Genomic DNA, 27,673 nt, shown 5'->3' on the forward strand with positions numbered 1-27,673 from the left:
ACAGTAATAGCATAAGCTATGATAAAATGTCCTTTATTTTCATTTTATTATAACACAAGGTGTCTGACATGTGCTTATCTTTTAGAAAGTACCCTTTAATTTCAAAACTTTCCTTGCCACTAGGATAAGCAGATTAAAAAATACAAATTAACAAAAAATAGTATTTTGACACATTTTTTACTTCCTATTTCTACAAACTATCAATGAACATTTTTTTCCCCAGTTTGATTTCTTCTTGTGCATGGACCTACCAGCTTTCTGGTCTTCAGTGTCTTCTGCTGTTAAATTCTGCACATTTAACAGTCAAGAATCAATGGTTCTGTTATTTCTTGATGATGGTATTTTCGTCTTTGAACTTTATGAAAGAAACCTGTTTTGTTTGGTTTACTTTTATGTTTGTTTTATTTTATTTTATTTTGGCCACAAAAAGCCTGTTACCAAACTCCTTTTATTTTACTGCAGCTGTCAAAAACAATTGAAAACAGAGCCAGCATGACTTGGAATACTACTATTCAAGCTTATTTTAAAAAAATATGTTTTTGTGGAATTTTTATATTTACATTTCTAAGTTTAACTGATGACTTCTTGAGCAATCGCCTGTAAATATTTTACGAATTTAGGTCTCCCACAAATTTTTGAAATTCTGTGCAGCAACACACTCTCTGCAGTCCTCTGGGAAAATAAATGTTGATAAAGATCTTTCAGGTTTTCATGCAGTAGGTCTTCATGTTTAGCTAAGAACAGTTAAAAGCAATTAAAGATGCATTATCAGTGGCAGTTTAACAGCCTAAGGAGAAGACACACAGTAAATATTTATAGGTAAACTCAGAAGATAATTAAAGCTGTATTATTCAATTGCTTTTTTTATTGAATTACTCATTTATTAAAAAAAATAAAAGGAAAATAGGAAAGGAAAATACAATATGGACCAACACTGTGGTGAGAATAGAGACATCTTGATACATTATAAAAGCACAGTTTATGCTTTTCTGTGTTTTCCATAGTTAAATCACATATATATATTTTCTGCAAAGACAAACTCTGGAGTATACACCAAAGCATTAATGTTACTGTATCATTTTCAGTTTTCTTAATTTCTATTTGATTTAACATTTTTCTTTACTCAGACTTTTTCTGTCTTATCAGGAAGGAAGGAAGGAAGGAAGAAAGGAAGAAAGACCTTTAGGCTTCATAGGGCTTATTCTGCTTTTTGATGCCTTTGTTTAGGGTAGTTGTTGGTTAATTCAGATAGTAGATTTCCTAAGTGCTCATTCATTGCTTTTCCTAACTTTAAATTTAAAAATCCCTTATAATAGGAAGGCATTTTTCACTATGCACCATAAGTTGACTGAATTTGTAGAGGAGGTTCTCCATGACTTCTCCCCTGCCTGGTAAAATAGGTTGTAGTAGGCAGCATAAAAATATTAATTTATAATCAATGGGCACTACACAGGGATGAGAGGTTGACCATGGGAACTGTCACTTCATTAGTGAAGTTACAATACCATATTTTAATCAATCTTCTTGCTGTTAGATGAGGTATCAGAAGTGTGACAGTGCATCATGGTGCAGGGCTCCTCCTTGTAGGTTTCTTTTCTCCCCGGGTCCACTCTGCTGGCTCCGGACCGCAGGAGATGAAGAATGCCCACAAAGACAAAGGTAAAAGACAAGGAGGCTACTTCTTCCAGGACCACAGTCCCACTTTATTGTGGAGCAACTTCCAAGGGGAAAAAGAGAGAACAGAAAGTGGTGGGAGATTTTAAACCAGGGGAAGGGGAGGAGAGGAACGGAACCATAAACAATGAGATACAACCGATGGGGAGGGGTAAGTAAACCTGGGGGAGTACAGAACAATCTATTCAGTGCAATATAATAACCATTAACCCTGTAATACTAAACAAACTACTTAGTGCAATACATCTCCTTTTTTGTTAAATAAGGTTAAAAGGAAAGTGTCGGGCTCATTCTGATACAGAATATGAATTTGTCCACCACTTAATGATTTGTGGTCCAGTTAGATTGCTTTTGGTTTGCCAGCTCTATGTGGCTGACTTCTGAGGTAGTAGGGATTAAACTGTTAATGGCTTTAAAAATTAAGCAATGTAGAATTCTGAACACCAACACTATTAGAAAAAGAACAACAAAAAACAACAGAATTGTTTTAGCTAATGAAGTCCACCACCCTGTGAGTCCCCAGCCTTTGAACAGTCCACTAGCGCGAACAGGATGACAACCTGGATAGTGCTCATCATGAGGCTGGGTGGCAGGTAGGTTTCTCTAAGAGGAAAAACAAACTTTAAAGCACATTAAAAGTCAGTGTATCTGCCATAATGTAACCAAATCTTAGGAAGGTTTTCTTTCCTCTTCCTGGCGGCATCTTCTTTTCAAAGCAACAGCTACTTGTTTTTCATCCCCTACTGCTGGAGCTGGACTTTCAGGGACAAAAGGTTTTACCCACTTTTGGACCATCCAACGTGGGCCTGTGCGGGTGGATATGCATGTGTAACCACACCCCCAGTAACGAGTTTATAAGGTCCCTTGGTTTCCCAAGTTTCTGAGTCCTTAATTAAAACTGATGGACGCTGAGACAACTTAAACTGATTACTGCTGTTAAAGGGATGTACCACCGGAGGACTTACATTCTCGAATGAGAAATTTAGAAAATTAACTGAAAACATAGCTTTGCAGAGCTTTTGTTGTGGTGACATCCACTGTTTTTTTAAGTCGTTTCATCCTTTGTTCTAAAATTTAGTATCTATCACCACTTTTCCAATCCTTTCAGGCACACAAATGTGAGAAGTGTTGCAGTTCTCAGTTCTGAAGAAGCAAGCATAGACAGACTGGAACCACAATCCTGTGGGGCTGAAATTCTTTGTGAAAATCAGTAAGCAGCCAGCTTAGGTTGCTAGATTTGGATGTAGTCATAGGAGATAATGAGATTGTTTTTCTCAGTAGGTCATTGCAAACCAAGGAATCGTGGAATGGCTTGGGTTGGAAGGGTCTTTTAAAGGTCTTCTAGTCCAACCTCCCTGCAATGAGCAAGGACATCTTCAAATGCCTTATAAAGCAACAAAGGACAAAACTTTAAACTTTAGTCACCAGTTTTTCTTTTCTTTGTTTGTTTCAGAAATATAGAGTTGTGAGGGTTTAGTTTGTTATAAACTTAAAACCAGTATAGGTGAAATCATAACTGTTTGGAAATGTTCTGTGTTTTGTTTGTTGCAGTTTCTTGTTCTAGCTTCTACTATAAGGAAACCAAACAGCAAACACAAGGCTGACGGCTTTTTCAGCTGGGCAATCTGGCATTTTATTACCTGAATCTTATGATGTTACTGTAGAGTTCCTTGCAGAGATAATTCCTCTGAATTATCAAGGTTCAATATGATTTCATGAAAGAAAAGTCCCCTGAAGATTACTAAATAGGAAAAAAAAAGCCCATGTCTGGTTAGGGAAGCTCCTGAATTGTAAATGGGAGACTTTCTGAGAGAAGCATCATATCCATCTAACTTTTTTGGCCCTTCTTGAAGTCAAGGCCAGACAAATTTTTTATGTACCCAATACAGTTCCTTTTAGGTTCTTGATGAGGTGCTTAAATTTTTCCATCATACTCATATTTTTCTTGGTTCACAAGTCCAAAATGAAAATACTGCAGCCTATCTTTCAAATTCTAACTGTCATTGGTTTTGTGTGAATCACTTACAAAATCTTGTGTTCACTTATCTAAGGACTCCCCTACTGTAGCAAACTACAATTTCACTATTCTTAGTAATTTATTACAATGTACTGCAGCCCTCAGAATAGCTAATTAATTTTATAGATTAACAAGGAAATTATTTTTTCTCAACAATGAAGAAGTGACAAACAGGGGACACTTTCAGTTGTATGGTAAATTGAATGTATGCAATTTCACCTAGTTAAATATCAAGCTGGACTATGATAAGTTTTCAATCTTTAAAAAGATGTGACTAGAGCTGCAAAAGCTGCATTTATTTATCTGTATTGAATTTGTAATCTCTCTCAGTGATATCTTACAGTAAGGTAAAGGGGAGATACTTCAAGGAAAGACATGAACAGTCAGGACAATGATATATGCATGTATATAGACATGTATATTTATTTAAGGAGAGTGTGGACTACCTGTTACTTAAATAAAATCTTCCATCACTCCTAGCATTAAAAAACAGTGTGATAAGTCTACAAAAAATGTGGACCAACATGGTTTGATTATATAATACCCAACAGAACTAACTGCTTGTCAGTGTCTCAGTTGCATCACAGTAATATTGAGCTGACTTGTCCACATCAGTGTTACCTACTGAGGTTTATGCAAGTAGTCTAGAGGCAACTGCTTACACTTGAACTTGGAGTAAAAGTCATGTGAGTGGAGGTTCTTCTGCTCAGAATAACCCTTTGGGGTTTCTTTGGAGGGGGTCGTTGGTTTTATTTTCATATGAAGAAAACTATAAATAATTATATTATTTTGATCCATATCAAGCCTATTTATTGGTATTCTTTTCCTTTATGAAATTCTGATTTTACAAACTTACAAGAATTTGTTGTTTTTTTTTTTCTGATATGTTTGCTCTAATTATTGAGCTTTTGTCACATCAACATTCAGCAAATGGGTATACAGAAATTGAACATCCATGGCTTTAAATGCTGCCAGAGTTTCAACTCTGTATTAGCTCTTTGCAATACTGATAACAAGGCAGTTGTTACCAGTGAAGAAAAAACAGAATCATAAACTGTACCAATATTCAGTATGTGGCAAAGAGCAGTCATCTTTATGCTTTTTCATGTTAAAATGTTATGTCTGACTTGGAGTATTGCCTACATTCAGAAGGCCCTTACTATTTGTACAGTATCAAACAAAATGGCCAAAGGGCTCTCACACGAATGTTTCTGGAACAAGACTGTCAAAAACACATCCCCACTTTTCACTGATGCTGCTTAACTAATGTAGAGAGGAGCAATGTCTTGCCAAACACCTCTGCCCCTGAGGTGGGAACATGGCAAACATGGACTTTGAATTCTTCTGCAAACATGGTAACATGGGGGCTGGCTCTTGTCAGTCAGAAAAACATGCTGGGGTGAAGCTTTTGTTTTCCCCATTGGAAACTTTGTCCAGGCAGACATCTTCCTGCCAGCTTTCCCTAAATCTTTTATGCTGCAAATACATAAAATGGGGAACATAAAATGGAGATGTATGTATGCATATTTAAAGACAGATTCTGTATTTTTGAAGATGAATGAAATTAACTTGTTCAAAGTCTATCTTGGGGGTCTCCTGGGCTGAGAGGAGGCTATCATTTTAAGTTTTATGGGGTCAGATGTCTTATGTTTGACTTGAAGGGGAAAATAACAACAAATCAAAGAATAAACTATTAGAACTTCCTACAACCCTGTAAGTGGCCAGGGCTGGGACTGTTTATCTATCCATATATCATGGTTTGACACTGGCTAGAAGCCAGGCACCCATGAAAAACCATTCATTCATTCTCATCTGCTATAGCTGAGCAAAGACAGGAAGGAAAAACCTAAAAGACTCATGGAGTGAGATAAGGATGAGGCTAAAGCACTTTAAGGCACAAATCTTAAAAGGAATAAAGAAAAAATATCATTAAAAGAAAAAAATATTATTAAAAGAGGATGATGAGAATGAAAACCTTTAGAAGAACTTCCCTGTCCCCCCCACCAGCCCCTCCTTGCTTCCCACTGACAGTGCAGGGAGAGAAAACATGGGGGCAGTTTAGTCAATTTCTTACTTTAAAGAAACCTTTCTTAAGTTTGCTTAGGGAGAGGAGTCTTTTCTCTTATGTGTTGGGGTCCTTCTCACAGGAAACAGTACTCTCTAACTTCTCCAACTAATTTGGAGGTTCTAATTTTCAGGAGTAGCAGTCCTGCCCAACCTCTTCTAATGTGATTCCCTCCCATGGGCAAAGCAATCTTCCCATAACTGTTTGCAGGGGTCATTAGTTCACGGGGTGTAGTCTTTTAAGGATGAGCTGTTCTAGTTTGAAATCAAGGATTCTCTATCTCTAGAAGCAAGGGTCTTCTCTGTCTGTTTGAGTTTCCCACTAGATTACATTTTTCAGCATCCACACATTCCAGCATGAATACCTTCTGTCACGGGCTGTGAGTGGACCGCTGCATCTCCCCATGCACTTCATGAATTACAGGGAAGCAGTTTGTTGTGTTATAGTCCTCACCACAGCTTGCAGAAGAATCTCAGATCCAGCACCCAAGGCACCTCCTGCCCTCCCTCCTTTCGTTGACCTTGGTGTTGGCATGTTTTTCTCATCACGTTTTCACCTTTTCCTCTTCTTCAACTTGGGAGAGAATTGGTGTCCATAGGTTTGTTTATTCTCAAGTTCTGTCAACTCAAAAGTCCTTACAGGGTTTAGCTGCACTGAAAGGTTAATCCTGGCCGGGCTCTGCACTGAGGAATCACTCATAGTGCCCCTTGCTGTTGGCCATGTGGTCCCTGCTGGCACTGTAGGCTCCATCCAGAGCCTCTCTTCATGCAAGGCACCGGAAAGGAGAAGCTGCTGCTGCTGCTGCCCCTGCCCTTCTGCCCCCAGCATGGCCAGCTAAAAGTCGTCACACAAGCACAGTTTGCTGTGGGTCATGCTTAGATAGCCCTGGCCACATGGGCTCTCCCAGCACCGGCCTCAGCCTCAAGGTCCTGACTGTGTAGCCACTTGGGGTGCTGGGATGGCCTCGTTAGCATGGCCCCTCAGCCATGCTGGGAAGGGCCCTTGGCCATGCTGGAAGGGCACCGGTGGCTCCCTCACCATCCTGGGAGGAAAGGAAGAAAGAGGAATTGCACGTGTTTTTTTCCCTTATTAAATGTTATCATGGAGGCGTTCCCAACTACATTAATTGGCTTAGTAGCATGTTTATTTTCAGAGCCAACCCGTGCTTTGCTAGGCACAGAGGAAGCTTCTAGCAGCTTCCCACAGAGAAATTCATTTATGTGGCTGGCTTCTTCCCTCCTCACCAAAAAATCAAGTTATGCAAAAACAACCCACCATAATTTTTCTTCTTTTCCCTTTCCCCTCAATTCTTAGCAATTTTCTCTCAAAATTTCTAAAGCTTGCAAAGAGTTCTTCCATTCTTCTCCGAAGTTCAACATATTTTTTGACTTCCTGTGTGTTCTTCCCACCACTTGGTTTGCTGAGCTGGGCTGTGCTTCTTCTGCCCCTCATACCTCCCAGACCCCTGACAGCGTTCTTCTGCTGGTCTTCTGATCCTTGGGTGGGGTCATAAAAGCCCTGGGATCCCCACCCAACTGGAGCAGGAGGGCTGCCCATCATAGAGAGGAAGCTCCAAGGTTAACCACAGACAGCAAAACCATGTCCTGTATCAGTCATGCTTTAAAATGTGGGTTTTTTTCTGAGGGCAAAGCAGCTGAAATGCTGTGTTTGTGGTTCACAGAGATCCCTTTGGTCCTGTACCTCTTTGCCCTGGTTTCCATCACCTGGCTGTGGGGAGGACTGCACATAGCTTACCGGCACCTCTGGATGTTAGTCTTCTTCATCATCTTCAACAGCCTGCAGGTAAGAGGGAGCATGTGGTTCTTTGATCTTGCTGAGCTGGGCGTGTCTTCTCCACTCAGGTTTGTAATTTTGGCTTCATCAGCTGAACAATATCCAGTAACTAAGTCACAGTGGAAGTGTGTATTCTTTTTATTTCTCAAACTGACATATGGAATGCATATTAAGTCATGTATTGTTTTTAAAAAATAGCACTGTAATTGCATAGATTTACTTTCATAGCTAATAAACTCAGAAATAAAATTGTTTGCTTCTGTATGTAGTGTTACTGAGATAATTATGCCAGTAAAACTGAAGTGTCTGCAGCCTTTGCAAAAGTAGAGTATTTCAAATTTCCATAGATGTTAATAATAGTAATAATAATAATAATAATAATAATAATAATAATAATAATAATAACCACACCAAGATTTTAAATTCTATTGCCCTAAGACTGATTTCTTTTTTTTCCATTGTAAGAGGTGAGCCTTGAGGCTTAGCTTTTCTCATACAACATATGTATTGGTAAAGCAAATTACTTTTATTGAAAAAGGAAACAAATAAAGACTAAATGTTCATCATTAATAATAAAAGAGGTAAATAACTCTTTCCAAAATTTTACCCATGTAAGTGTTTCCGCCGGGTTCTCTAGTGCATTGCACTTCATTTAATACCATACTGCATACTGCATAATTATTTATAGAATAAAGATTACTGTATCACAGATAGGAAAATACCACTGATGTCTGAAAACAGTGAAATTAGCAGGATATTTAAAATTATATATCAAAATCTTTGGAGGACAAGTTTTTCTGGACTTCTTATTTTTTAGAACAGAAATCTCTGTGACATTTTATTTCCCATTATCAAAAATCTTTATACCCATCAAATAAAAATTAATTACTTTTAAAAGCATATTTTCAAGAAATGGATTTATTTTAAATTTAAAATGTGGGAGTTTCCTTAGGCAGTATTGAAATGCTTTTAAAATTACATCTCAGAAACAATTTTTTTCAATTGAGGAAAATAATGTACTTTATTCTCCCTGTAATATATTTGAATTTTCTGTATATATTGCCATTAATTATATATATATATACACAGATATTGGCTCTGTTTCACAAGTAGATGTTATCTTTTTTGGCTTCTTGCCTTAATGATAGTTACTAATATCTAGGAAATTACTCTATATGTCAACAGGGCTGCAGAAGTTAATGCAGCATTTCTATTCACATTACACCAATAATGATCTTCCACATCAGGAAGAAAAATCTGTTCCTTTTGTTATTTCTAGTCCTAGAGAATAAGTAAAATCTGAAATATAAAATAATCTTTTCTTTATTTGAAGGAGGTGTGTAATTTTTTGTTGTGCCCCCCACCCTGTTGTTGTCGGGCAGGGGAAAGTTCCAAGGTTTGTGAGCGCTGGCCTTTCAGGCACTCAGCTTCATGGTTTCTCACAGAAACCTGTGGTTTACAGCCAGCATAAAAAGACTGGGAGAGCAGCTCAGACTTTTTCCACAGGCTTTATTATCGTCTGTGAAGGGGTCAGGTAACAAATCCAAAGATGGGGGATCACATATGTACTTTTATAGGGTTTGGGGGGATCACAAGTAAACCAATGGAAAACAGGGTTAACACATTTTGGCCAACTACATTATCTTTCTTTGTTTGGGACAACAAATTATAAAGAATCAAACCTAACCAATAATATTCTAAGAAGATAAGAAGAAGAGCTTACATTTTTTCTAACATGAGTCATTCGAAGCAAGTAGTTTTTCTTATCTCAAAGGAAGTGCCAGGGGCCCTCACAGGGATGTCTGCAGAGGGATTTGACTCCTCTACAGAGGTGAAAACATTTCAGATGCATAGTCTCTTCCTGCTTATTATTTTAAATTAAAACATGCATGTCCGGTGCTCCAACTCAAACAGTGGTAAACAGAAACTATATTTTCAGCTATGAGAGCTTAATAACTCATACTCCATGCTTCAAAAGTGGATTCTTTGCTGGATTTTGTCATGCAAAATGTAATACATCAGTATTCACTACATTTTAGAACTATTTACTAACTGATTTCTTTTTAAGTATAAAGTTACTATATACTTAAAAGGAAGAGAGCTTTTTTGTGTTGCATACTCTGGGGAAAGTTTAAGAAGTAGACTAGCTCTTTCACAGTACTACAGTTATAAATTTGTCTGTTTTAGTAGATGACTTCTTCAGTGCTTTGTAAATCTCCGTAATAAAACAAGTTTTAAAAATATTTCCTGGAATGCCCCACACTTTAAATAACCATCACATAGAGAGTATTCTCCTCTTTTAAAGTTAGGATTTATCTAGTCAAGAAATGGAAAAACTGATGTCTGATTCAGGTGACAAGACATGCAGCATGAAATGAAAATCAGGGAAGGAATTAAGTGAACAGTCTGTAAAATATTTTAATCTATGATTTTCATCAAATAATCAGATACAAGTCACTAATTTAGAGAAAATACCAGTATGCAAAGTCTTTGTATAGAACAGAATTATATATTACAAATACTGAAGAAAAATGAAGGCTTTGCTGTAGGCAGGTGTAGCTTCAGAAAGGATTTTTAGACCATGTTCCCACTGACAAAGGGCTGGTCTTGGTGACTACAGACTTCCTGCTGAGAGTCATTCTAACCCACAGGCTATGTAGAGCCACATTTATCCAGCTCATGCACAGTGTCTGAAGATTTAATCTCAGCCCACCTGTTTGTGACTGGGAAAGGAAATGGGACTTGATAGTGGATAACACATGGTCATAATGGTAACAGTAGAAACTAGCTGTCTTTGTCATGCATTCTGTTGGCATCTTATTTTCATATATTTGTCAGCTCTCAGAATTTATGTTTGTTAAAACAAGGCTATTTTTCAACAATTAAAATTGGGTTTACCATTTATTGGTGAGCATTTCTTTTATACAACAAGCCCTGTTTCAGCTGGAAAGCAATTCATTGTTCATTAGAGTTTTTTATTGCAACAGAAAAGAGGAGATGAAATAGTTTACAAGAAGCAGAAGCCTGGTTCAGCTCCTGCTGCTCAGGAGCTATGGACTGTGTAAAGAAGCAGAATGTGACCCATTATAATGTGTTGGATATCCGAATGGATTCTACGTAGGAGATTGAAAGGATACTGGATATTATCCATTGTGATTTTTTAGCCTTATGACATGTGTTTTCCCAGGAAATGCACTTGCTTGAAAAGTCATCCACTTAGTACAAATTGTTTCCAAGCACTTCCTGCAGGAAACAGTTCCCATCAGAGACAAGTTTATAGTAAGAGCTATTCTAGTGCATGGAGGGGAAAGCAACCTTTCCCTGTAACTTCAGGAGTAAACATGCAAATGGAAGGGCAGTGGCTGATTTACGAAATAAAAAGTACATTTAGAAAGACATGAAAGATAAAGAAGTGTGTTTGGGATATATGGTAGTTTGAATTCCTTAGCAATATGCACCTAATTGTCCTACCCAGACAGCATCTGCGATGCAAAAACATACTCCATTGTCTCGCATGATAAGCCTCGGCTCCTCGTCTTTTCCCTTGGGAAACAGAAAAACCATTTCCTCTTAACTTATGATTGTCATTGTGGATTAATCACAAGATACATGCTTTTCTGGGGTCAGGAGTGAGAGAATAAGCTGCTACCTTGAGTACTTCTCTCAAATATTTGGATTTTCACAAGCTTTTTTGTATGCACTATACCCATCTAAACGATCACTGTGTTTTTCATGCAGATGGGGGAGTGTTTCTGATTTGTGTAGCTGATGTCAACAGAGGCATATTTGCATTTGATGGATCCAAAGTTCAGGGCAGTGGGTGGATCTCTTCCCATTGCATGCAAAGGGGTCAGAATGAGGCTTCAAGCCTGTTCCTAGGCTAGTCTCTGCAGCCAACTTTCTTAGTATAATCTAGATATTTCTTTGGCTAGATCTCCATCAAACTGCACTATGCACCTCCATCCTCTATAACTTAGAGTGCGTCTACACTGTAAACTACAAGATACTAGGTATGCCACAACTACCCCAGTCACAGTTTCTTTGGAATATGCTCCACTATTCCCCTCTCTCAGCAATAATTTAATTAAATTTTTCAGTAAGTAATTTTTAATTGAAACATTACTCTTATTAAATACTCTGATATTACTCAACAGTATAAAACCTCAATTTTTCAGGAATATCAGCAGAAAAAATAAATGGCAACACATAAGTAACCCATTATTAATGACAGTATTCAAAAAATCCTTTTGTGTTTGTTTTGCATGATGCAGATAAAGGTTAAATGCCTACCTGTTCTCTGCTTGAGCATACTGGACAACTCATGCCTATGTAATAACCATCAGTGTTACATGCAAAGTACTTCTTCCCAAGAAGTACTACCCAAGAAACATAGGAAAGATTTGGAAGAGTTGACTGGTGGTTTTCCAAAATGAGGAAATGGGCTGACTTGCCTAATGCAATTTCTCAGTTTAGAGACGAATTTAGGAAAAAGTTCTAAAAGTCAACTTATTTTTGGTATATTGCAATAAGAGAAGATACAGAAGTACAGGTACAGATACTTGAAAAGTCTTTAACAACAAATATGGGCATACAGAAGAAAAAGTGAACAGGTGCACATCCAAACCTGACATTGACTGGAGAAGATGAGATTAATCAAACTTCATTAATTAAATGAATTAATTAAATGATTAAAATAGCTGGGACAAGCCAGAATGGGAGGAAAGGCTAGCTTAAGTAGAAAAGGAGATAAGATATCAAAGAAAACTAGTAGGTGTGTTGGCAAAAAAACCCCAAATATTATAATGAAAAAGCAGAAAATATACTAAGAGAAATCAAGGTGACACAGTTTGGGAAGGAGAAATAAAGTTTAAAAAATACCACATATTGTGATAGCAAAAAGCAAGGAAAGATACACTGTTTTGTAAGTTGCTGCATTATACTATGCAAGAAAGCAAAAATACACAGTTTATGAAGCTCATGCCAGTACCAGTCACAAATGAAATATGCGTTTTTTCGTAGAACATACTATTCAACTCTGGGATGTAGCCAGGGGACTCAGAGAGGGCCACCATTATAAATAGGCTTGCTTCCTGTGTCTTATGACATCTTCTGAAAACTTCTGCTCTGATGAGTCAGACATAGACTAGAAGATCCCTTGCAGTGGTTCAGATTATCAAAGCCACAAAAAAGAACCAAAACCCAGTACTAGACAGACATGAGATGCAAGTAAATGTGGCAGGTTGTAAAAGATTGCCTACAGATTTTGCTAAAGGTGAATCTACACTGCAACTAAGACCAACAAAAGGCAGTGAAGGCCTCATAGTAATGCCAAGAATTTATATTGAGAATATCAAGAAAAGGACATATGCTTGTTCAAGTAGATACAAATCTGTCAGCTGAGTGCACAAACCAAACACAGTTAAACACAGGCCAAACAATTCAAATACTACTCCAGACACAAAATAAAATACTCATCCAAAGCAATTCATATCTCCATTTAGACTATAATAAAGCTGTTTCTGGTGGCTTGGATTCTTACTGGGAAGGTAAGAACAGTATACTTAGAGCCATTCACTTAAAATTGAAACTTGCTAACTATGTGTAATTTTTTAAAGAAAAAACACTGCAATAAAACAAGTAAAGAAAGAATGTCACTTTTGAGACGTCACAATTTTTGACATCAGCTAAACTTCTGGGTTGTAACCTTGATTGGATAGTAGCAATGGTATGCATTACAGTAGCTGTGCAAGCATATGAAGCTGTCCGTGAGACTTGATTACACCATGAATCAAGAGAATGCAACTATTTTATATCCTTTTTTCTATGTTTACAACTTCTTTCTTGAAGAGAAAATTCAAGAACTCTATTCCTTGTTACCACCTGAAATATACTTTAACATATTCTTTTTGTAATTACTTATGAAATTATAGTAGAAGATTCCTATCAGCTATTCAACTTCATACATAGTGGACACAAACTCAGTCTATAGCTGAAGACAAAATAAACAAAAAAGTGTGCAGCGTCAAGTAAATATAGGAAGCATTGTTATGATATAACTGAGTATCTTTTAAATATACATAAGAAATTGATGTCAGAAGAGTAACTTGTGTTTAGAGCTGTGTTTATAATTTATTTAAATAAGACACAATGAAAGAGTATACTGAAGTGGTCTTGGATTTACTGTATTTTCAACTAATCACTAAAGAAACATTTAGACTTTTCAGTGACACACTTAAAATAGAAAAATGTGATGATAATACATTTTTTAAAAAACCAAATACAATATTTAAATAAAATTTTAAATCTTCAAGCATCAATGAATTTCCTTCATCCATTCTTGAAGAATTTTACATTGGTAATATATTTCAGGAAAAATCTCATAACACCAGTTTTCTACAATAGAAGGTGAAAAAGCAGTTTTAGCCATTCTCTCGGGAGGTATTAGTAATGGCCAGAACTGTGTAACAAGCAAGAAATGCAACTATAATTGCTGCAATCATAGGAAGTATATCTGTCATGTTGTTTTTCTATTCCAATATATATCCATTGAAAAAGACTTGGGATCAGGTGTGTTCTTTTAATTTTTCACTTCTGTCAATGAGTCAACTTTTCTTACTGTGAAGAATGAAATAACAAACAAATTAGTTTTGGTAACAAATTACTCTTTTTTTTTTTTTTTTTTTTTTTTTTTTTTTTTTTTTTTTTTTTGTTGCATTGCTACCAGTCTCTGTGTGTCACCATAAATAGCTTTTTTCCTTCTTTTTTTTTTTTTTTTCTATAACACAGGTACAAGAAGTATCTTGGTACAATCATAATGTAGAATCAGTTTCTTTTTTTGCCTTTAAATTCAAACTACTGAATTATTTACTGTTATTTTAAGACCATTAATTTATGGGGTTGAAAGGGCTTGATCCAAAAATGCTGAGGTAACTGAGGATAAGCGTGATAGCAAGGAAAAGATAACATTGCTCTCAAATTTTAGGAAGGCAAAACATAATTTCAGAAAATTGGGGACTAATATTAGAGGAAATTATATCCTTCTTGGAAATTTGGTAAAGCACATAACAGGCTTCAGCAGAAGGTATTTATCCAGCAGATATCATGCTGTCCACTCAGATTGAAGTCACATGTTGAAAACTCCACCCAGTTTTGGAGCCTCCATTTCACAAGACGTGGAGAAACCATAGGTATGCAAGGAAAGGCTTCCACAGTGGTCAGAGGCCTGGATGGAGCACATGTCCATTCAACAGTGCCTGAAGGAGCTAGTTTTATTTGGCCAGGTGAGGATGACATCAATGGAAAATTTAATACCAACATGCAAATATTTGGAAGGTGGTTAAAAAATTACATTTTCATACTCTTCCACTCTAGTCTCTTCATAGCTCTAGGTAACAGCAACAAGGGCACACAGCCACAAAACTTTGGTGTGGGAGGTTCAGACTGGGTATCAGGAAAAATAATTCATAAGAAGGAAGTAGAGAACTTGAACTGTTTCCCAAAGAGGTTTGTAATCTCCACTATTGTAGTGTTTTAAAATTCATCTAGACAAGGTTATACTGACCTAATTCGTGGACTCTGAGTCTACTGAATTACCTTCAGACATTCCATCTAGCCAGTTTTTCTTTATTCACAGCTGATTCACTGTGATAGATGAACACTAGTTACATGGACTGAACCCATTTTCCAGGAAAACACTAAATATTACAGAACTAACAATAAACCCAAAAATCTGGGCATTATATAGGTAAGAAAGTTTAAATAGATTTCATCTATCTTCAGGAATGAGTTTGAAGCAGTGGATTCAGTTTCTTATGTTTCAGTACTGCACAGTGGTCCCTGTGCATACATATCTTCCTGCTGAGCATTGTTGCTTTATGGAGGCTGATCCGAATTTTTCTATTAAATAAATGCATGTGAAGTTTTAATACTCTCTAGAAAAAGAGCCATTCCCTTTTCTTCTACCCACACGTTTTCTGCACAAGAACCATCTATACTGTACAAGCCTTATGTTTCACCAGTATGAGAAGGATATTTTTTCCTTTTCTTTATAAAAAATAAAGATGAAGCCTTGTTTGGGAGATTGTAAAAATAATGTAAAAATATTAAATATTTTCCTTGTTTCATGTACAGCTTCAGTGGCCTTCAAGCAATGACTGCAGAAAGAGTGAATGCTCTACTGATTTTCTCTCTATCAATTTCATTATTACTCAACATATTAATGACATGCAGTCTTAGAAGAAACCATGATAAGCTAAGATTTCATAAAGTGTTTCATAAGGCAACACTGACATAATTGAAATTCAGTAAAGATTGACTAAATAAACTTCTTTTTCTTCCCCTGATACATATGCAACATAAAGGCCTCTTCATATTTTATTGAATCCTTGACTTAGAATACATTGTGACAAACAGATGTCACTTTCGGAAATTATTTCATTTTTTGTAATGTCATCCATCTCATGAGTGTGGAAGGAATATGACTTAAAGGACCACCACACAGCCATGATTTGTAGATGACTTTTGCATTAGTAAGAGAAGACTACAGGAAGGAGTATGAAAAATGTGGACAGATTGGGAAAAATAAAATCTAAGTAGTTTGGTCCTTATAGAATAACACATGAAAAAATTTCTGTCATCTGTGTAAAGTATTGCATACAGCCATCAGTTTGAGTTCAGAAGGAATTCCAAAAGTCAAAAAAATAGAGACCACTTAACAAGTTTCTCACCTAGACACAATTAAAATCATCTTGAAACCATCCATGAGACCAGTCTTTGGCAGCTTTTCCTACCAGCAATTAAAAAAACCCCACTGATATTAATCTAAATGCACATAAGGTGCAAATGCTTATTTTACAGTGAAGACAAAACTGTTCTTTGAGTACAGTTGATATGACTTTGCTAGCCTAAGGAATAAGGAATCAGCAGTTGTCCAAACCTGGACAAAATTAGCCTAGGAGAAACTTTTCAATTATTCTTTTTAAAAGTGCTTTCCTGTAAAGAATCCCAGAATCATCTAGGTTGTGAAAGGCCTTTGAGATCATGGAGTCCAACCTATGACCCAACACCACCCTGTCAACTGGACCATGACACTGAGTGCCATATCCAATCTTTTCTTAATCACCTCCATGGACGGTTACTTCACCATCTCCCTGGGTAGTCCATTCCAATGCCCCATCACTCTGTGAAGAACTTCTTTCTAATATCCAGCCTAAAACTCCACTGGCATAGCTTAAGACTGTATCCTCTTGTCCTGATTGTTGGTGTGGACTAAAGAGAAGGTAACCAGCCAAAAGAAACAGTAACTTTTTGAAACCATGGCATGATATGAAAATAGGTTGTCTTTAACTCAAAGGTGGTTTGGAATAGAATGGAGAAGGAATCCATGAAATAAGGCTGGCAGACTTCTCTACATCAGCAAACTTTTTGTGCTATAACAATGGTTCAGTTATAACTTATATTCTAACTGTGTTTTGGTTTTGATAACTAGAAGCCTATTAGTTTGATAGAAATTTTGCAATTAAAGATCAGATACGTATAAATAATACCTGGGTTGAATGTATTGATATTATAATACTAATCCAAGCTGTTATTTGCTAATCTGGACAACATAAAAGCGGAAGGTCTCTTCAACTCATAGGCAGGTATTTAACTACAGTTCCTCAGCAAAACTGAAGGAGTAAGAGTTAAGGAAAATATACAGTGAAAATAAAATGAGAAAAGTATAAAAATAGTAATACTGGATCTTTATACTAAACTTTACTTGAATTTTCCTTGTGAGAATGGCAGAAGAAATGCTGGTATAGCTGTTTCATTACAGAGATTTAGGTATTAGAGGACTGACGTATCCTGTGAAATAATTTTTAAGTCAATTTATTTGAAAATATGTCAATGTAATGTAGTCAGTGTTTCCTTTTCATGTCAAATTTTCAGTATCATAGATAGGTCACCCTAAAACAAGGTCTCCTTGGGGTATGCATCGGGTCTCTCCATCCCTTTGCATGACCTACCAGGTACACCCTGGCCCTTGAGCAAAAACCACCCCATGAATTGGATTGTCTTTGCTGGAGGCAGAGTTCACCCAAACAGTTTTTCCTAGCATACCTCTCATATGCACCACTGGAACCTTGTCCCCATCTGGTGTTCTCAAGGGCTCAGACTGGGCAGGGCCTGCTCGATTAGTGGAACCTCGGGTGTTCACTAACCATGTGGCCTTTGGTAGATGAATCTCCCAGTTTTTGAAAGTCCGCCCACCCAGTGCCTTCAAGGTGGTTTTAAGCAGCCCATTGCACCGTTCCACTTTCTCAGCCGCTGGTGCGTGATAAGGAATGTGGTACACCCACTCGATGCCGTGTTCTCTGGCCCAGGTGCTTATGAGGCTGTTCTTGAAATGAGTCCCATTGTCTGACTCAATTCTCTCAGGGGTACCATGTCTCCAAAGGACTTGTTTTTCCAGGTCCAGGATGGTGTTGCGGGCAGTGGCATGAGGCACAGGGTAGGTCTCCAACCATCCAGTGGTGGCTTCTACCATGGTCAGCACGTAACGCTTGCCTTGGCGTGTCTGAGGCAGTGTGATGTAGTCAATCCGCCAGGCCTCCCCATACTTATATTTGGACCACCGCCCCCCATACCAGAGGGGCTTCACTCACTTGGCTTGCTTGATGGCAGCACACGTCTCACAGTCATGGATAACCTGGGAAATGCTGTCCATGGTGAGATCCACCCCTCAGTCTCGTGCCCACTTATAGGTAGCATCTCTGCCTTGATGACCTGAGGCATCGTGGGCCCATCGAGCCAGGAACAACTCTCCCTTGTGTTGCCAGTCTAAGTCTATCTGTGACACCTCTATCCTTGCAGCCTGATCTACTTGCTCATTGTGTTGGTGCTCCTCATTAGCCTGACTCTTGGGGACATGGGCATCTACATGATGGACCTTTACGGGTAGCTTCTCTACCCGACTGGCAATGTCTTTCCACTCATCAGCAGCCCAGATTGGTTTTCCCCTACATTGCCAGTTAGCTTTTTTCCATCTTTCCAGCCAGCCCCACAGAGCATTGGCTACCATCCATGAATCAGTGTAAAGGTAAAGCTTTGGCCACTTCTCTCTTTCACCAATGTCCAGGGCCAGCTGAACGACTTTGAGTTCAGCAAGTTGACTTGATCCACCTTCTCCTTCAGTAGCTTGTGCAACCTGTCGTGTGGGGCTCCATACGGCTGCTTTCCACTTCCGGTTCATCCCCACGATGCGACAGGAACCGTCAGTGAAAAGAGCGTAGCGAGTTTCATCTGCTGGCAGTTGGTTGTATGGCGGGGCTTCATCAGCCCGGGTCACTTGTTCTTGCTCCTCTTCATCGGCAAGACCAAAATTTTCACCTTCTGGCCAGTTTGTAATTATTTCCAAAATCCCAGGGCGATTTGGGTTTCCGATACGGGCGCGCTGTGTGATGAGGGCGATCCACTTGCTCCATGTGGCATCGGTGGCGTGGTGGGTAGGGGGGACCCTCCCTTTAAACATCCACCCCAGCACTGGTAGTTGGGGTGCCAGGAGGAGCTGTGCTTCTGTGCCAATCACCTCTGAGGCAGCTTGAACTCCTTCATAAGCAGCCAAGATCTCCTTCTCTGTTGGGGTGTAGTTGGCTTCAGACCGTGTGTAACTTCGGCTCCCGAATCCCAGAGGTCGGCCTCGGGTCTCACCAGGTACCTTCTGCCAAAGGCTCCAGGACAAGCCCTTGTTCCCGGCTGCAGAGTAGAGCACATTCTTCACCTCTGGTCCCGTCCTGACTGGGCCGAGGGCTACAGCATGAGCGATCTCCTGCTTGATCTGGGCAAAGGCTTGCTGCTGCTCAGGGCCCCAGTAGAAATCGTTCTTCTTCCGGGTGACCAGGTAGAGAGGGCTCACGATCTGGCTGTACTCAGGAATCTGCATTCTCCAAAAGCCTATGGCACCTAGGAAAGCTTGTGTTTCCTTCTTGTTGGTTGGTGGAGACATCGCGGTGATCTTATTGATGACCTCAGTGGGGATTTGGCGCCTCCCGTCTTGCCACTTTACTCCCAGGAACTGGATCTCTCGGGCAGGACCTTTGACTTTGCTCCTCTTGATGGCAAAACCGGCTCCCAGCAGAATCTGGATGATCTTCTCTCCTTTCTCAAATACTTCCATTGCCGTGTTCCCCCACACAATGATGTCATCAATGTATTGCAGATGTACTGGAGCTTCACCCTTTTCCAGTGCAGCCTGGATCAGTCCATGGCAGGTGGTGGGACTGTGTTTCCACCCCTGGGGCAGTCGGTTCCAGGTGTACTGCACGCCCCTCCAGGTGAAAGCAAACTGAGGCCTGCACTCTGCTGCCAGAGGAATGGAGAAAAATGCATTGGCAATGTCAATGGTGGCGTACCACTTTGCTGCCTTGGACTCCAGCTCGTACTGGAGTTCCAGCATGTCCGGCACGGCAGCGCTCAGCGGTGGAGTCACTTCATTCAATGCACGATAGTCCACAGTCAATCTCCATTCTCTGTCAGACTTGCACACAGGCCAGATGGGGCTGTTGAAGGGTGAGTGGGTTTTGCTGACCACCCCTTGGCCCTCCAGCTCACGGATCATCTTGTGGATGGGGATCACGGCATCTCGATTTGTCCTGTACTGCCAGAGGTGCGCTGTCAAGGTGGCAATTGGCACCTGCTGCTCCTTCGCCTAGGCTTGGTGATTTTTTATCCCAGAAACAATGCTGTCATTAAGCATCTTTTCCCCCTTATGCCTGGATTTAAAAAAATATATAATCTAGCCATTGCATGCATTGAAAACAAATCTGAAATCAGCCATCACAATATTTTTTGGTGTTATTTCAGAATACTTTTTCATTTGCCCCTAAGAAATAGATAAACTCAAATATAGAATCAAATTATTTCTAGCCACATTGCAACAGGATCTTTTCTTTGCAGATAAGTACAGTTTAGAAGTCCTTCACAAAGCTCCAAGTGAAGCCATGGAGTAATTATGAGATATTTGGACCACTTGAAGGTTTTTTTTAAGAATCACTATTTAAAGACAGAGTCTAAACTCTAAGATAATCTAAAAAGTATTTCAACCAAGATCTAGTTGTGTGTGCTAAATTTTGTCTGAACTTCTTATACCAATCCCGTGAAAAAGAGTTTAGCTGTTCTATTTTTCTTCAGGACACAGGAAAACGAGCTGAGAAAGTTAATTTAGAGTAGGTTACAAAACTTCAGAAATATTTAAATTAATGAAAATTTTGATCATTTTGCAGCAAACATGTTTGTACTAAAGCACATAACTATTTGGTGTATTTAAAAAAATTCACAGAAATTTGAAAATATGGGAAAAAAAACTTGGAAATGTAGTATTTTCACGAATGTAATATAAATTTAGGTTCATATATTGTAAAGAAATTTAAAGAAACACTCAAATGATCATTTTCTGCTTGTGCAAATCATCACAATAGGATACAATGATATATGAAAAACAGAGACTATTTTTTATTTACAGGGTTTTTTTTGTAGTTCACCTGTAGGTAGTCATGTCTGTCTAACCAGCCTGTCAATCTTCAGAGATGGGTATTATCATCTCATTGTAGATGTCTGAAATGGGAAGATAAATGGCTTTTCTGGGGCCAACACACTCACAATATGAAGCAAACTTAATGGCTCCTACATTTCTGGTTTGTTCTTAATTTATTAAACCACATTACCACCAACCTCTCCGTCTGTTTTGCCTCAAGTACTTTATTTTTGGAATGGGTTGTATTTTCTAATTGAAAACCATCTTTAGTTGTAATAGAACATTAAATTCCTGTAACAGTAAAAACTAAGAGGAGCTGTGGAATGAATAATTTTCAGGACAATCTAAATAAAGATCCTCTTCCTGAAAGTCTCTCTTTTTAGATTGCTAGCCTCATTTTCATTGACAAAGAACATTAGCACACACTGTTTAGCCACTTTTTAGCTGAAATTTGTAATTTGTAGTTTGGCTTAATTTGTAAAAATTATTTGTAATAAATAAAATTAGAGGAAAGAGGCCAGTGTTATCACTCTTGCCACAAATTTTACTTCTGGTAAGGTAATTTTGTGTCTAATTTTACTTATAGTTTTGCATGTAGTAATTAATTTTGCATGAATCTTAACCTAATGCAGCAAGTGCAGTTGCAAGTAACTGAATGCATATGCTTTGAGGAACTCTGTATCTGAATTCAGAGGAAGGTTCTGTGTAGAGCAATTACCTAACGTTCAGGGTGGAAGTTCATCTGAATGTTATAACTTGCATTTTTGCTGAGTGTTCAGAGAACAATTGTGCCTTGCGCCTAGTTTATCAATACTAAATTATCTTCAAAGAAACATATTTATAAATTTTTGTATATATAGTTATACATAATAACAGGTAAATACAAATAAATATATAAATATTTGAAAATATATTTTATGTCTTAGCACAGACACCACTGTAAAAAAATCTTCACAAGCTGTTGTATCTTTGAAAGACTTCTAAGGAGAAACATGGACTAATTGTGAGGCCTATGTGGAGAGAGAGGTTGTGGTTTTACACAGAGAGGCCTTGGACAAACTGGCTTGGCTGAGTCAAGTGGCGTCATTATGTTTCATTACACTGAAGTGTTCTGAGGGACCCTGCATCAAGGACCAGCATCCCAATGTTGGTGGTAGTGACATTGTGCCCAATATAAGAGCAGAAAAAAACAAAAGCATGCTCAGGTTATTTCAATTCCAGGTGTCCTCACTGGAATGGGGTATTGAACATCACCCTACAAATGAATGCGTTCAATAAATTATATGAATTATTGTAATTATTAAATACATTAAATGACATTGCCACACCAGGCTATGAGAATCACATACTTCCCTGTGTCACTGGGGTTTTATAGATTTATGTTTAATCTGCTTTAACATAAAATTGTTTCAAAATCCCCTTGCCTGTTAAGGTTTCTCTGTCTCAGTTCAGAATTTCTGACAAATTCCCCCAGGAGATTGTTTTTATGTCTCACCAGGCTTTTTATTACTAACTTACCAGCCTGTTTCTTCTGCTAACTTCGGTGAGGAGCCAAAATGCTTCTGTGCAAGCATCTGAATATGCACATTTTGGATGTGGAAGTTCAGTTAGGGCAGTATTCCCCATCAGGTCTGACCTGTGAATACCTCCAGGCTTATGCACTTCACCTCTCTGTGTTGGTCCTGCTCAGCAAGCAGAGCCAGTGCTGCCTGGGATCATATGTGCAGGGAGGAATGAGGCTGGAGTTTTCTCCCAGCTCTGAGTGGTAAAGGGATAATGGCAGAACTGGTAACAGCCTTGCTGCCATTGGGAACAAAAAAAAAGTGCAAAGGAAGACAAAGTCTAATAAGAAAAAGTACTAATATAATAAAAAAAATCAAACAAACAAAGAACAACCACCCCAAAAATAAAGAAGCACTGGTCAGAGCCATGCACTCTCCTCTTGACCCATACTGCAGCTCTGCAGGTGGTGGCTGTCTGTGTTTGCTCTGCACTGGACTTGCCTTGCAGCCCAGACAGCTCTGTCAAACACTTTGGATGATTTTTCAATGAGAAAACACAATCCCATAGGGCCAGCAGTTATTGCTGTAGAAAGGTGCTGGAAAAGAATAATCTTCAGCCTTCACACAAAAGCAGAAGACCTAAGAAGAACATATATTCTGTGCTGAGCAATAGGAAAATAAAAGCTAAAATAAAAACAAGCAAAATCAGGAAAAAATACCAGCTGAGAAATTTACTGCTTTTAAAACCGTGAAAGTCCATCCAACAGTTCCTATAATTGTTTTCCTCTGAAGAAATGCTCCACAGATAGTAGGAATGGGTCACAGACCAGGTCATATCAAAACTGTTTTGTTAAGTGGTGCAAACATGTCTAAGGTAATTTCTGGCATTAATGCATTGCATAGAGTTTCCAAGAAGAAGAAGGGAGCTTCTCATTTACCAAGTGCAAGAACTAACTGTTCTGATATGTATTTCATGACCTATACCATTGTTTGCTGACAGTGGGTAAAGCTAGTTTATGACAAAGTTCAATGAATATAACAACATGTGGAAACCAAATGTTCCACATGCATAATTTTAAAATATATATATATCCTTTGCCATTACACTGGTATGTATTGACATACAGTTTATGGTTTTATTAGTAAAATAAATAACTAAATAGTAATAGCTAAATACTATATCAAATATAAAATAGTATTCAATTATACTATATATACTTAGTTATGTTATATATAGGCCATTACTCTCCCAGGTGTTGTTCTTGTCTCAGAAATGCAGAAGGATCCCTGTTTAGAGCCATTGGAATTGCCTCAATGTAGATTTAATTTGTTTTCTATTTTCTGTTAATTTTCCTTCTTTTATATTTTTTTTTTACATTTAGTTTGTGTTTCTGTCTGAGTCTGCTTAAAAAGTCCTGATGGAAATTTTTGTGCTAATGATCTTTTCTGTTAAAAAAAACCAGTTATAACGCACAAATGCAAATTCTAGAAAGCTTTCTAAGAAAAGCCTCAATGCAAGGGTTTCTAGGAGAAGACTGACAATAGTGGGATTGAGTGCACCCCCAGCAAGTTTGCTGGTGACATCTAGCTGTGTGTTGCAGTTGACACGCTGGAGGGAAGTGATGCCATCCAGAGGGACTGGACATGCTTGAGACGTGGGACCATGCAAACCTCATGGAGTTCAGGAAAGCAGAGTGTGAGCTCCTACACTTGGGTGGTGGCAATCCCAAACACACCTACAGGCTGGGCAGAGAAGTGACTGAGAGCAGCCCTGAGGAGAAAGACTTGGTGGTGATGGTTGATGAAAAACTCAACCTGAGCCAGCAGCGTGCGCTCAGAGCCCAGCGAGCCAAACACATTCTGGGCTGCATCCAAAGGAGCATGGCAGCAGGGTGAAGGAGGTGATTCCACCCCTCTGCTCTGCTGATGTGGGACCCCACCTGGAGTGCTGTGTACAGTTCTGGTGTCCCAACAGAAGGAGGACATGGAATTGTTGGAGCAAGTCCAGAGAAGGGCCAAGAAGTTGATAAGAGGACTGCAGCACCTCCCCTAAGGAGACAGCTTGAGAAAGTTGAGGCTCTTCAGACTGGGAAAGAGAAGGTTGCATAGGGAACTCCTAACAACCTTCCAGTCACTGAAGAGGGCATACTGGAAAGCTGGAGAGGGACTCTTTTTTCAGGAACTGTAGTGGTAGGACAAGGAATAATGGGTACCAACTGAAAGAGTGGAAATTTAGGTTACATATTAGGAAGAAATTTTTCACTGTGAAGGTTGTGAAATACTGGAACAGGTTGCCCAGGGAAGTTGCAAATGCTACAAATCTGGAAGTGTTCAAGGCCAATTAGGATAAGGCCTTGAGTAAACTGATCTAGCAGAGGTGTCCCTGTCCATGGCAGCTGGGGTCAGGACTGGATGACCTTTAAGATGTATTCCAAACCCTTAGCATTGTATGATTCTGTGATCAAATCTATAATTAGTATGAGTCTGTTTTTTATTTTACTCTGAGTAGCACTCCCTGAGATCTTAAGTATTCTCTTGAAGTACATTTTATTGTCTCCTTGCACAGACTGGGGACTTATTATTTCAAGAAAAGAAGTGAGTGATTTCAATGGCAGAGACAAATTACACCTACACCTACTCTTGTTCACCTACCTGTCAGATACAGAAGGACATCTACTCTTTGTCCTCATTTTTGCCCCCATTTGCCTTTCCTTGAGGAACATACCTAACCAAAACTGTTTTGCCTTCCTGCTTTATAAGACTTGTCTTCTGCTGTCCCTGAATCTGTGGAAAGGCAGGAAGTATCTATAGGATTTTTTTCACTAAAATCAAGGGAAGTAGGGAGTATAAATTGCTGACAGTTCTCATGAGTATCACTTAACAGCAAAACCTGGTATACAAGGGCTCTGATTCTGAGACAGTCAGTTGTCTGGCGAAATTTGTAATAACCTACGCATCTGTTATTCTGGATGTAAAAAGCATTAAAAAGTAATCGTAAGGTATTTGGTGGAGTTGGTTTTAACTATGGGACGGTTGAACATGGTGAGACTTTGTTTTGTTCCTTAACAGTCTTCTGTGTCTGTAGCTTTCAAACTTGCTGCAGCATCACCAAAGGCTTTTCCAAATAGTCAGAGAATGCTGGAGTACACAAACACTCTATTCCCATCAATCTTGCCCTAAAACACTCAAGCAAAAGATAGGACAAATAATCACACCAGTCATCTACAACCCTTCAGTTCTATCCAAGACAGAGTTTTTTGAAGGTTTCTTGCATTTATGGCTTCTGAGGTTGCAGAGTTCTTGTTACAAGTTTTTATGGCACTGCACTGAAATGCTCCTAAATAGATAGTTTATCTAATTCTTCAGTCAGAGTAACAAGAATCAATGAGACAACAGTAGGCATAAGAGAGATTATGACACTGAAAGAATTCCTTAAAGGGGAAAAAATGTTATTATAACAATAACTTCTATCTTAACTCTTTGAGATTTTCTTTAATGCCATGTAACAGGTCGGCTATAAACACAAAGGTAGCTTCTGTCTTTTCACTCTTCCAGTCACTAAAAGCCCACTTTGTATTCCCTGTTTCTTTTATCTCTGTGTATCAGTCATTAATACATATAAATAAAAACTACTGCTTTAACAAGAAATAACAATAAAAATAATAATATACTGCAGGAGTAGGTCTTTTTTTGACTGTGTGCTGTGATGCTAGTTTGTCTGATCTTTGAATGTAGTTTTTTTCAATTGCTAGCTTCTTGCTTGAATTTTCAACTTTGTTTCAGATATAACTAGAGAATTAAATGTTCTGAGACTGTTTGGGAATGTCTTGAACTAGGAGCAGGGGTTGCAAAGGCCTTTTCATCAAGGAGAGAAGTAAAAGCAGTAGTAGGCTTAGATTGTAAGGTGTGATCTAAAATGTAGGTTTGGTTATAAATGTTTATAACTTGCTTGTGGAAAGCAAGTATGAGAGTAAATGTTTAAAAAATTTTATTAAGCATATGTGAAAACTCATGACCTCTGATATTTCTAGGAGTTGAAAAATGGATGAGCATAAGCTTACTGTGTTTGGTCTTCCCAATTGTTCTTTTTTAGTATAACGATCATCTTACACTATCTTGTCCTTATCATACACTATCTTACACTTATCTTGTAAGTCGACAAATAGTTTGGTTTCATTGGTATATAATCTGGCTGCTTTTTGCTACCAGAGCAGTCCATCTCATAGGATAAAGCACAAGAAGAACCTAATGCAAAGATGATTTCAAAGGATGGTGTCTCTAGTTTCTGTTGCCTGTGCAGGAAAAAAAAATAAAAATAAAAGGCAGTGGGGAAAAAAATTCACAGGCTGGGACAAAGATGGGGAGCAGTGGGGTGTCAGTCTGCTTTGTGTGTTCTTGTTTGTTCTTAATCTCCTGCCACCATTTGTGATTGCTGAGATTTGTTGGTTCTTAGAGAGCTCTGTAAGGAGTGGCTGCAGCCAGAACTGTGGGGAAATTGCAAGCTGCTTTTAATTGCTGGCTCTCCCATGTTGGTCTTCCACCTCTCCCAAGTCCCTACCCTTGGTGTTTGACTCAGTATTTATTTCTTTCTTTCTCAGCTCAGCTTGAAATACATAAATAGGGGTTTTTTTTTCATATTTCTGGGATGACTGCATTGGAAGGAAGTGACAGAATCCTATTCTAGGTTAATCTACACATTTGGCAAATTTGGCTAATCGTCTGTATTTTCAGTGCATTTTCAAGCTTAGGACCTCTCTTTTAATGTTGAATCTGTGCCCTTGAAACAAACAACAACAACGGACCTAAAGAAACCAAAAAAATCCAACCAAAAAAACCCACCCCAAAATAAAAACCCCCAGGACCTTTTCCACCACTTACAGCACTGAAATGAGAGGTAAAAATGGCAGTTGTGTGGGAGTAGTTGCAAGTATGCTATGCATAATATTTATAGTGAATACCGAGTATCCAAGCAAATCTGCTTTTTAAAGATGTGCCAAAGTGTGTGAACCTGTCAGGTAAGATTTAGCCAAGTTTAGACTAAATCTAAGCTGAGTGCAGTTTGCCAGAAAGTTATTTATGGCTTTGGCTTTGAGTAGAAGTTGCAAGAT

The 27,673-nt window shown here is 38.5% G+C and overlaps 1 protein-coding gene across 1 annotated transcript in view; it reads left to right on the top strand.

The window, feature by feature from the left end:
* Positions 1–27,673, top strand: part of ADGRV1 (adhesion G protein-coupled receptor V1) — a 252,208-nt gene that overhangs the window by 208,246 nt on the left and 16,289 nt on the right. Inside the window, exon 88 of the mRNA XM_062513025.1 lies at positions 7,438–7,559. Within this exon, the coding sequence (XP_062369009.1) occupies positions 7,438–7,559 (122 nt within the window). The remainder of the gene's footprint in view (positions 1–7,437; positions 7,560–27,673) is intronic.

The sequence above is a fragment of the Cinclus cinclus genome, chromosome Z (assembly GCF_963662255.1).
Source record: "Cinclus cinclus chromosome Z, bCinCin1.1, whole genome shotgun sequence".
NCBI classification, from domain to species: Eukaryota; Metazoa; Chordata; class Aves; order Passeriformes; family Cinclidae; genus Cinclus; species Cinclus cinclus.